A 12,041-nucleotide genomic window follows, 5' to 3' on the forward strand; every position below is an offset into this window, starting at 1 on the left:
CGCTCACGCCCCAACATCGTGCAGCCCGCCTCCAGTGGTGTCGCGACAGGCGTGAATGGAGGGACGAATGGAGACGTGTCGTCTTCAGCGATGAGAGTCGCTTCTGCCTTGGTGCCAATGATGGTCGTATGCGTGTTTGGCGCCGTGCAGGTGAGCGCCACAGTCAGGACTGCATACGACCGAGGCACACAGGGCCAACACCCGGCATCATGGTGTGGGGAGCGATCTCCTACACTGGCCGTACACCTCTGGTGATCGTCGAGGGGACACTGAATAGTGCACGTTACATCCAAACCGTCATCGAACCCATCGTTCTACCATTCCTAGACCGGCAAGGGAACTTGCTGTTCCAACAGGACAATGCACGTCCGCATGTATCCCGTGCCACCCAACGTGCCCTAGAAGGTGTAAGTCAACTACCCTGGCCAGCAAGATCTCCGGATCTGTCCCCCATTGAGCATGTTTGGGACTGGATGAAGCGTCGTCTCACGCGGTCTACACGTCCAGCACGAACGCTGGTCCAACTGAGGCGCCAGGTGGAAATGGCATGTCAAGCCGTTCCACAGGACTACATCCAGCATCTCTACGATCGTCTCCATGGGAAAATAGCAGCCTGCATTGCTGCGAAAGGTGGATATAAACTGTACTAGTGCCGACATTGTGCATGCTCTGTTGCCTGTGTCTATGTGCCTGTGGTTCTGTCAGTGTGATCATGTGATGTATCTGACCCCAGGAATGTGTCAATAAAGTTTCCCCTTCCTGGGACAATGAATTCACGGTGTTCTTATTTCAATTTCCAGGAGTGTATAAGTACCTAAGTATAAAATTTTTCAATAAGTTACCATGCTCAGCTCGTACTGTACCACCAAATAAATATAAGAATACATTGCAAACCTGGCTAAAAAACAACTAATTCTGTACAACTGAAGAATTCTTAGAAACTAATCATCAAAATATATGTTTTACCTAAGTTGTGAAGGAAATGTTTTGATATTATATAAGCTAGTTATTTACTGTGATTCTTTCTTACGTGTGTATTTAATTACTGTATAAAACATAGTCTTACATAATGACGAAGAAAAGGTCTTTAGTTCATTTTCTCCCCTTTCTTTAACTATTTGAATATTGTACTGAAACTAAAACCCTCTGTAAACTTTGACGAAGCCAATTGTATGAAAAAGGCTTATAAAAATATTCTGTTCTATTCCTTACTCGTAATTAATTCCTGATTTCGTTGAGCATAGTCTAGGTGAGTAATTAGAGAAAATTGCCCATTCTTAGCTAGCAATACAACTGCCTGTGCTGAAGAGTTTTTTTGTCGTTTTCTAACAATGCATGTCGAAAATCGAAACTGAAGCCTGCTGTCGCTTGTGCAGTTCTTGCTACCTTTTTATCATTGTGATCGCGAGGTCCGTCAATACAGCCAACAGTAACCCCTAAAACTCTTTTTATACACCAGATATTCCACCAAATAAAAGTAAAATGTAAGTACTATTGCCTTTGGATACACAGGCTAACGAATGGAGCTTGGGAAATATGTAGTCCATCGTTGATATAGTTCTAGACGTAGATTCTGCTTCGTAAATTTTCCACTCGGCTTTCGCAAGACTGCAGAAATATTTCTCACAAAGTGCCCAGTCTGCCATCAACTGTCTAATTCTCTACTATTAACAGTTAGTCATTATTTCCATGCTCTTCGCCATTTTCATTGGGTCTGTTTTGAGTCAATAATGGTAGTTATTCATAAATGTTCGTCTTGATCGCACGTTACTGTACAATCCACGTTGGCTTGCTGCTATCATGAGGAGTATTCCCCATCACATAATGACCTGGTGATGGAAGTTAGCCGAAACCGGTCATTGTGAAACGCATCAGACGAACATTTGAATAAACGTTATGGCAGACTCGTGTCTTCAGTCGCAAGAGTCACCTAAGGAAAAGATTTTAAAAAAAAGTAGAATTACGTTTTCCAACATCTGCAGCTTCAGAGAAATTTGCGTGTACATTTAGCGTAACAGGAAGCTGCGCAGAGAAAAAGGTTTGTTCACTATGCTTAAATGTGAACTGATAGAACATAATGTCCACAGAAAAAATATATTTTCTGCAGTCGAGGCACTTCAAGTGCACCGAGGCACATGCCGCTGCGTTGCTGGAAAGTCAGCATATCACTTTACAATTGCTGTCAGCTCAGCGCCAACTTTGTTCCGTCTTAATAACTGAAATGCTTTCCTCGTCCTGTGAGGTCTGACTGTGCCGGTAAAGATGCTTTCGCACACCCCTGTTTTCGTGATGAATAATGCGGTACTGATAGATAAGTTACAGGGAAAGTGTATTTTTAATAAGTGTTTAATGTAAGCGTAATTCAGTTCATTGTTTATTCGAATAATCATTCCTCGTAACTTTTAGGCTATTTTAACGAATTTTGGCCATTGTGGTACAAATAACAGGAAGTAGGAAAATACCAATAACGGCTTAATGTATCCTACCATTTATTAAAACATTTATCCATGTGTGATTAGTATTTACACAAGAAAGTTCCTTAAAAAAATGTATTTTTAATGCTGGACATAGTACCACATGTTTTTCCAAGTCCACAATGTTGACTGATGTTATCATTGCCAGTCTCCCAATGTGTATAAGGGTTTGCTGATAAGAGGCTTGTACTCAGATGGAGGAGCAGTTCATTATCCCACAGTTGAGATATGCAGCAGATGGTGTTAAGTAATCCCCCAGCCTGGCCACTTAACTCTGCGAGCAAGTCACACGGCACCACTGCCCCAGGTCTATATAAACAAGTGTTCCTATTTGCCTCTGTGTTTGACAGTACTGTCTATCTTGCAATGGTGCCTGTGTAATGTATGTGTCCAGACTTTGTGATTGTTTCACGAATTTAAACAGTTTCTTTCATATACTTCAGTGTCTAGCTCAGTGTCTTGTGTTGGCTTCAGCCATGAAATAATATGTGCTTTGCTATTTTAATGCTTTCTTGTGATGAAATTGTGCTTCATGTTGTGTGGAGTGTCTGTTACTTAATTTGATATGGAGGACAAAGAGAGGCACCCACTCACCAAACTGTAAGGAAAGTAAATTTGTAATTAGCATGTACAATTTCATTTAATGCAAGAATAGTCCTGTCAGTGTTTAAATTATTGTGTATAAATTTACAAAGTGCTTCCTGCTATATATGTTGTTTTTCTTTTGATGTTGTATTAACTTACATATTAAATCTGAGATAGCTTATTTTTATTTTTGTCCTATTTACCGAAGTTTGTTGTTTATTTGCCTGTGTAGACTGACAAATTGGGTGAGGGACTACATTTAGGCTCTGTTTTCCTGAAGCTAAATCTTTTACATCATTGTAATGTCAGAAGTTCAGCTTTTATAGTTTTGTTTTTGTTAAATGTTATCAGTGTTGTGTTGTGTTTTATATTCCATGCCCAAGGTGAAAAGAAATCTTTCTCAACAAAATGCTAGTGACCTACTAACACAGCCCTTACATAACTGAGATTCTGGTGGTGTTGATTATTCGTTATGTGTTTTCTTCATTAAATGGAACTAAGAGAAATTATAATTATTTTTCAATATCTATCTCATTTACACAAAGGAAATTGTCAGTCTCATCATGTCCCTTTAAATATCCATCCAGTATTGATGTACATGTCGATATTTTTTGACATAAATGTTACTTCAAGAATGTTTCACTCATTCCCCTATATACATAGACCATAACGAGTATTCTTGGCATGACTAACTACTTTTTAATATTGATTGTGCAAATCTTAAAATCTATGTTGATATCTCTCTCTCTCTCTCTCTCTCTCTCTCTCTCTCTCTCTCTCTCTCTCTCTCTCTGTGTGTGTGTGTGTGTGTGTGTGTGTGTGTGTGTGTGTGTGTGTTTTATGAATACCTGTTTTATTTCAGTCCCTTCTTGTTCAGTTATTACAGTATTAGGGCAAACAGAAAGTGCTGTACCTACAGCCTGATAATGCAAGTCAGTTTGATCTGAGGAATAGTTTTGTTTACAGCAGAGCTTTTCATGTAGTTGTCTTGAGTGATTCATTAAAATTGGTGATTGGAAGTGCCACATCTTTATTTTGGGCTGTTTATTTCCAATGGAACTATGATTTTAAAGGAGCCTGCTTCCCTGTTTTCAGTAGTTAAGAAATGAGCAACTGAATTTCAAAATTGCTTTACTTTACTTGAAGATGGTCTAAAGTAAGGAAGTCCCAAAACAGCAGCTACAGATGGAGACATTGAGACAATTCACAGTACGATACTGCATGATCAGCAGTGAAAAATGTACAAAATAGCCGATGGTGTAGGCCTATCAGGAGAAAGACTACAGGGCATTTTACGTGATTCTGTAAGTATGAGAAAGCTTTGTGAAAGATGGATCTCACTTCCATTGGGTCCAGATCAGTACCAATTGTTGGTTTCTCCACTATTAATTACATTTGGCACCCTCTGATTTCCACCAATTACCATATTAATTAAGAAACTTTGTGCTTGAGAATGTTTGAGATCAGCAAAGAGATATAAAAGCTGTAGATGAGTGTCCAGCAGTTTTTCTGTAATAGCACACCAAGGTCGGAATTGATTCATTGGAAAAGTGTTGTAAAAAGTGCATTGACCTAAAAGGGAATGCATAAAAAATAAGGGCATATTTATTTTAAAAAGTTGAAATTATCATCTTAACCATATACATTAACAGTTTGTCATCACTTACCTTATGCTACAGGTTCAAGATATTAGTGACCTAAAATTAGAATTTGTACCTAACACTTAATAATTTTTTTTCAGTTTTGGATACTTCATTGCCTAGTGGTCCATTGGACACGCAAAATTTCCTCATCTCTGAATCTGATGCTGTCTCATTTACATGCCAGAAAATGACCTTTTGTTTTAAAATAGGAAGGATGTGTGTTGATTGCTATTGCTTACACAACACCAATATTTGCGTACAGGTCTGAAGATTTCATATTTGAATTTATGAACTAAACAATAATAGTTAATATTAGTTGAGAGAGAACAGAGCTCATGGATTATTCCAGAATTATTGTTTGTCATATGATCCATTCATTAACTGAAAGTGTGATAATGGACAGTTGTATTAGGAAATGTAATAGTGTAATTTTTCCTGTTACATTCACATGCAGACCATGGGAAGAATGATTGTTTGAATGCCTCTGTGCATGCAGTAATTATTCTTATCTTATCCTTATTATAACTATGAGGGTGATACATAGGGGGTTGTAGCATATTCCTAGAGTCTTCGTTTCAAGCCAGTTCTTTAAACTTTGTTAATAGACTTTCTCGGGGTAGTTTACATCTGTCTCAAGAGTCTTACAGTTCAGTTCCTGCAGGATCTCTGTGAATCTCTCCCACAGATTAAACAAACCTGTCACAATTTGGGCTGCCCTTCTCTGTATACGTTGAATATCCCGTTAGTCCTACTTGGTACATGCCCCATTCTAGATCAGTATTTTAGATCTGATCGCACAGGTGATTTGTTAGCAATCTCCTTTACAGACTGATTGCACTTCCCCAGTATTCTACCAATAGATGCTTTCCCCTTGACTTAAACCTGTGTGATCATTCCATTTCATATCCCTAAGCATGTGTTGCACCCAGGTATTTGTATGAGTGGGCTGACTCCAGCAGTGGCTCATTGATATTATAGTCATAGGATACTATGTTGTTTTTTGTTTTGTGAAGAGCAGAATTTTACTTTTCTGAACAATTAAAGCAAGTTGTCAATCTCTGTGCCACTTTGAAATCTTATCAAGTTCTGACAGTATATATGCAGCTTCTTTCAGATAGTACTTCATTATAGACAACTGCATCAGCCACAAAAAGCCTGATTTTGCTATTAATATTGTTTACAAGGTCATTAATATACAACATGAACAGCAAGGATCCCAAGACAAATCCCTGGGGCACACCCAAAGTTACTTTACATCTGACGATGATTCGCCATCCAAGATAAAATGCCAGGTCCTCCCTACCAAAAGGTCCTCAATCCAATCACAGATTCACTTGATACCCCACATGATAATACTTTTGATGATAAAAATATGTTTGGGACTGAGTCAAATGCTTTTCAGAAATCAAGAAATACTACCCGATCTGATATTCTTGATCCAAAACTTTCAGTATGCCATGTGAGAAAGTTGAGTTTTGTTTCACATGATTAGTTTTTGAAATCCATGCTGGTTGGCATTGAGGAGGTCATTCTGTTCAAGGTAACGCATTATGTTTGAGCTCAGAATATGTTCTAAGAGTCTACAGCAAATTGATGTGAAGGATATTGGACAGTAGTTTTGTGGATCACATTTACTACCCTTTTTGTAGACAGGTGTGACCTCTGCCTTTTTCCAAGAAATGGGCAGGGTTTTTGTTTGATGGATCTACAATAGATTATAATTAGAACAGGGGATAACTCAGCCGCAAATTCAGCATAGAATCTGACAGGGATTCTTTTGGGGCTGGGAGCTTTGTTCAATTTTAATGATTTCAGTTGTTTCCCAATGCCACTAATGCCAATACTCATTTCATTCATCTTTTTAGTGGTACAATGATTAAATTGTGGAAATTCATCTGGGTTTTCCTTTGTAAAGAAACATTTGAAAACAGAGTTAAGCATTTCAGCTTTTGTAATATTTTGCACGGTAGTCATTCAAGGTATCACATAGTGCTCTTGACAGCCAAATGCATTTCATTCAGCATCTCTCTATCTATAGCCCTACACTTTCTTTTACACCTATTACACAGTAATCTCTTTTTCTTTAGAAGTTACTTTACAGTGACTGTATACTATGGAGGTTCCCTCCCATTATGAACTGTTCTACTGGGTACATACCTACCCAGTGCATGATCAACTATTCTTTTAAACTTGAGACAGAGTTCCTCTGCATGCTCCTGGCCTGTGCTGAAAGTTTCAAGTTCCTCACTGACCTATGACACTACTGATTTATTATCTAGTTTACTTAACAAATATGTATTTCTGCGAGTTTCAGTTGTCCTTTGTACTTTGGTAATCATTGTAGCCACATCCACATCAGGGTTACTGATACCAGTTTTGATGTGGACATCCTCAAAGAGTTCAGGTCTTTGCCATTAAATCCAATATATTTCCATGGCGAATAGGGTTCCTAACTATCTGTTCGAGGTATTTTTTGGAGAATGTGTGCAGCAAAGTTTCACAGGATGTCCCTTCATGTCACCACAAACAAAACTGTAATTTTCCAATTTTTAATTTGTTGGACGATTAACCCATTAAGTACCAGTGCCCTATTTTGAGGACAGAGCACATATTTATTTATAAATACACAATAATTTGCAACTATTAATATTCTATGTCATTTGTTGATGCTTTTTATAACAAATGTATGCTTAGAGGAAATTAAAAACAATAAACCCTACCATTAATTGATTATTGTATACTAAGGGACACTTTTCGTTATTACAGGTATTTACTTTATCGACAATTTAGTAAGATTTGAAATATGTGGCAAAGATAATTTTGTAATTATTTATAGTCAACAATGTCTCTTTTAAACTACTTGCATTGTTAGCTCAATTGGAGTTATATTCATTGTTTTCCATTGTTATAAAGTTTGGTGTACTCGAAATAGGACACTGGGACTTGGTGTTATCATTTCAGTTATTTGTATTGCAGCACGTTCGAATATGAAACTCTGTTACTGCTGATGTATTTTCTTTTTAGAACATAGTAATTTTACCAGATTTTGTTGCTGAGTTAACTAACGACCCCTTACATTATGTTGCAACATCAGAGAATAACAAAGAAACTGTATGTAAAACTTCGCTACCAAGCACATTTCTAGTTTCCAGAAGTAAATCGAAGAAGAGACGTCTTACTGATGAGAAAAGCAATTGGAAAAAGACACCTCCAGTTTATACAAAGCTGTCTCAAACTAGTGAGCATGACGTCACCACAAAGAGAGAGGAATTGAAGGAACAACTTTCTTCCTTGACTCGGAAGGAAATTTTTGAAGAATGAAACATATACGAGTTCATAGTGAAAGAAACTGTGAGATATGCACTAAGTATGAAGAATATGCAGGATTTTATCCTCACAGTTGAAGAAGTGAGGGTCTTTGTCAGATTTCTTCTTTTTGCTTGCTACCATAAGCTCCCTGTTAAGAAGCTATACTGGTCTGAGGATGAAGATGTTCGCATACCAATTATAAAGACAGCTACGTCAAGGAATAAATATCAGAAGTTGAAAACATTGCTTCATTTTCAAGATAATGACATAGCCAATGAAAACAAACACGATCGCGGATTCAAAACTAGATGTCTCCTGAAAATGATAAATGATTCTTTTCAAAAATTTGGAATATTTGAATAAAATTTGTCAATTGACGAAACGATAGTCAAATACTATGGACAAAGTGGGCTGAAACAGTTTATCCAAGGCAAGCCTATTAGATTTGGCTATAAGCTGTGGTCTCTTTGTGGAGCAAGTGTTTCAAATTTGATTTATACTGTGGAAAGGATCCAGAAGATACTGCAAGGGATGACCTACTATTGGGAGCACATATTTATTTATAAATATACAATAAATTATTAATTCACAAGAAATAAATAGTTAAGACTTGAATACAGTTTAGTATGCTATACGATACTGTTAGATCCCAGCGTCCTATTTTGAGGACAGTCGTTATATCAGAATGTATAAATATTCTTTGGCTATTTTCATACTTATTGTGGTTCATACACTATGTAAATTATAATTAAGGAATAAAAAATTCAATTTAAAAAAATTAATTTGGGATATAATGGGTTAAAGTCTCCACTGATGATTACAGTGTGATTAGGCAACTTATGTACAAGTGAACTGAGGTTTCTCTTAAAGTTTTTGGTTACATCAGTAGATGAGTCTGGTGGGCGATAGAAGGATCCAATTATCATTTTATGCCCACTGTACCTCATATTACTTGAGCTGCTCTGCCTTTCTTGAGTGCTTCAAACTCTGGCACTATATTGTGAATGCTTTGGCAGTTTACCATTAGGATTTTAATACTCTTACCTGTGGGAGCCTTTTCTTTCAATCATACACCAATACTTCTGGGTTTTCTACAGCTACCATTATTTGGGTTGGGTGGAGTCACACCTAGTTTTAAAAACCCTTGTGTGCAACTCGTGCACAATCAGCTTCCTGAGTAACAGCCTCTGAGACTGGCCCGACCCATTTAGGGGGCTTTACAGTTCTCATCCCTATGGTGCAAGTCCAGTAAGTCCCAGCATAGCTTGTCACAGAACCTTTGAAGTCTCTGGTTTGTATCCACTCAACTCAGAACCAAAAGGCCATGATCAGTTCTGGGGGCAATGTTGCAAATTTTGAGCTTCGTTGAAACTGCATCCTTAAGGCTGGTGTTCTCCATCTTCTCTGCCAGTCACTGAAACGACCTTGGAGCCCAGACGACAGGCATCATTTGTTCAACATGCACCACAATCTGCAGTTGGTTATACCCTGTTCCCTCAGTGGCAGTGGAAATGGCTTCTTCAACATGTTGAATGAGACCCCACAGGCATACGCACTGAGTGCACCTGGTATCCTTTCCTGTCCCTTGCTACTGTTTCCATAAGGGTTACCGTCATTCACCGTATGTTTGTATTCCTTTCCTTTTGCATTTGCCGCCTCCTGAAACCAGACAAAACAGATGAAGGGAGTCCCGCTGGCACAGTCCCAGTCTCATCGAAAGACTGCACCTCAAACTTGTAGGGTACGATGATCAGTGTAACACCCTGAGTCCTTCTTGGTCCCCGTCCACCCTGTACAGGACGCCTAGATCTACCATTGACACGTCACTCGCGGCCAAGTGGATGAGTGATGACAGATCCTGTACTTTCTGCAGAGGAGACAAGATCCATGGCAGAGAATAGTACTTGAGGTACTCTGGTACAAATATCACAGGTACACGACTCTCGGGAGCTCTTCCAACATACCAATTTACAGCAGCTGCCAATAGTTTGACAGTAGTCACGGCAAGTTCCAGCTGTTTACGAACATCACCCAACTCATCCTGTGTTCAAAACCCGTATACACCGTGGGGCTGTATTTTGGCTGGTGCAGTGTATTACAAGGCAGGGAAAAAAATAACTTTAAATTAACCCCACAGATTATCTTTTAATCTGTTGAGATAAATGTTGCTAATTCCCTATAAGAATTGAAGCAAATACAGAAAACAAGATTTCTATTAAGGCAACATGAAAACTTGTGGTAAAAATTACTAGTTTCCTAAAATGTTTTGATGTTAATTATAGTTGTTAGCAAACTCAAAAACAGAATTAATTTATGATAAATGCAGATAATACATGGGACTACTCCTCCATAAGGAAAGCTAGATGTAACACAATTAGTTAGTTCAAAAATATGCAACAGTAACTAAATCACAAACATCGATTTGCTACAGATTGATCATAGATTACGCAAAGGACAATGGTAACTTCCAAAATGTCTCAAAAATGCATGTTTGTTTGCATCAACACACGATGAAATGCAGGGGTGGTGTATTATATGGTTGAACTGTGAACGGCAAACACTGATTTACATCATCTAGGAGGTTGCGTGGTAAGTGGAATGAGGTTAACACAATCAGAAAAGGATACGATGTGTTTGCTTATGTTTGGGGAACTCTCACACAGTTGTGAACTGTTTCTGTGTTGTCTTGATTCACAAATTGCGTATTGTCTAGTAACTGTTGAAGATGATACCACTGAAATGGGCTAAACTGATACTAGTAGAATGAAATTTCTCATGGCAGGCAGCTCGGAGTGAAATGCCCATAATTGAGAAGTGTGTGTTACACAGAGAGAAGTGTAGGTCATTGAAAAGTAGAATTACAAAATCACAGTACTTTCTGAACAGCTTTTCTTATGGATTTTCCAACATTCATCAAACAAAATACATTTGCAAATTTCAAGTCTACAAAAGCATTCTTAGAATTAAATTGAAAAAAATGAAAGTACAGTGCATGTAGTATTGTAATTTTTCATAAAATTAGTTAACTCTAAATGCTCTATAATTTTCACTAGGTTCTGACTATCTATGTCCAGATCCATATTGTTCAAAATAATCATCTATTGTTTTCTGAATCTTCTAGTTGTTGTAACTGACTATTCAATATGTGGTTAAAGTTCAGATCCAAACTGAGTTCATCTTCATCTGTATTTCATAAAAACCTTCTTGTAAATGGAGGGTAGTCCTGTTCAGCAGTATCATTACCACCATTACATCCGTCATCACCAGCATCTTACTCTTTCTGAAGAAGATCGAATTCACAAACATCTGTTGAGACATCTGCGTGCAGTGAGCTGTCAACAGTGCCATAACCCTCAGATCCCATTATTACACGAAGCAAATCGAGAATATTACTTCTGTTGACCTCATGCCTCTGGTCACACTTATTGCTGGCTAAAGGTAGGTCATTATTCCTCTCCCTCTCCCTCTCCCCCCTCCCTACCCCCTTCCCTTCCCTCCCCCCTCCCTCCCTACCCCCTTCCCTTCCCTCCTTCCCTCTCCCTCTCCCCCCCTCCCTCCCTACCCCCTTCCCTTCCCTCCTTCCCTCTCCCCCCTCCCTCCCTACCCCCTTCCCTTCCCTCCTTCCCTCTCCCCCCTCCCTCCCTACCCCCTTCCCTTCCCTCCTTCCCTCTATCCTCCTCACTTCTCATTTCATTAAAAGATAAAAAAAGAAAGAAAGGAACAATGCAGTTGCTGACTAGAATGAAAGAGATTTACGTCAAGGCAGAAAATATCCACAGAGTAACTTCCAGCATATTTATTGGTTGTTTATCTGTGTCCATGTGAAACTTCAAAATTCTGAACAATCCTCTCCATCCAGGGGCTGGCTACATGAAGTAGTTTTCATTGGCAGAAGACAAGTTTCACATTTGTTAGCATGGCATTGCTATGTGTTGTAGCATTATCCAAAAACAAGATGACTTTTCTATTATGCCTCCTCGTGTTTTAATTATATGACAACAACCACTAAGTAATTGTTGCCCTTGTCAAC

At 38.5% G+C, this 12,041-nt stretch overlaps 1 protein-coding gene across 8 annotated transcripts in view; it reads left to right on the forward strand.

Annotated features, from left to right (window-relative positions):
* Positions 1–12,041, forward strand: part of LOC126336622 (zinc transporter 2) — a 627,171-nt gene that overhangs the window by 585,510 nt on the left and 29,620 nt on the right. The window contains exon 1 of one of the 8 annotated variants that reach the window (XM_050000505.1): positions 2,778–2,856. The exons of 6 other annotated variants lie outside the window; for them this stretch is intronic. In XM_050000505.1, the coding sequence (XP_049856462.1) occupies positions 2,855–2,856 (2 nt within the window). In that variant the 5' untranslated portion in view covers positions 2,778–2,854. Of the gene's footprint in view, positions 1–2,777; positions 3,075–12,041 lie in introns of those variants that run through there. One more of the 8 variants, XM_050000504.1, reaches the window with a different exon arrangement.

The sequence above is a fragment of the Schistocerca gregaria genome, chromosome 2, assembly GCF_023897955.1.
Source record: "Schistocerca gregaria isolate iqSchGreg1 chromosome 2, iqSchGreg1.2, whole genome shotgun sequence".
Taxonomy (NCBI): domain Eukaryota; kingdom Metazoa; phylum Arthropoda; class Insecta; order Orthoptera; family Acrididae; genus Schistocerca; species Schistocerca gregaria.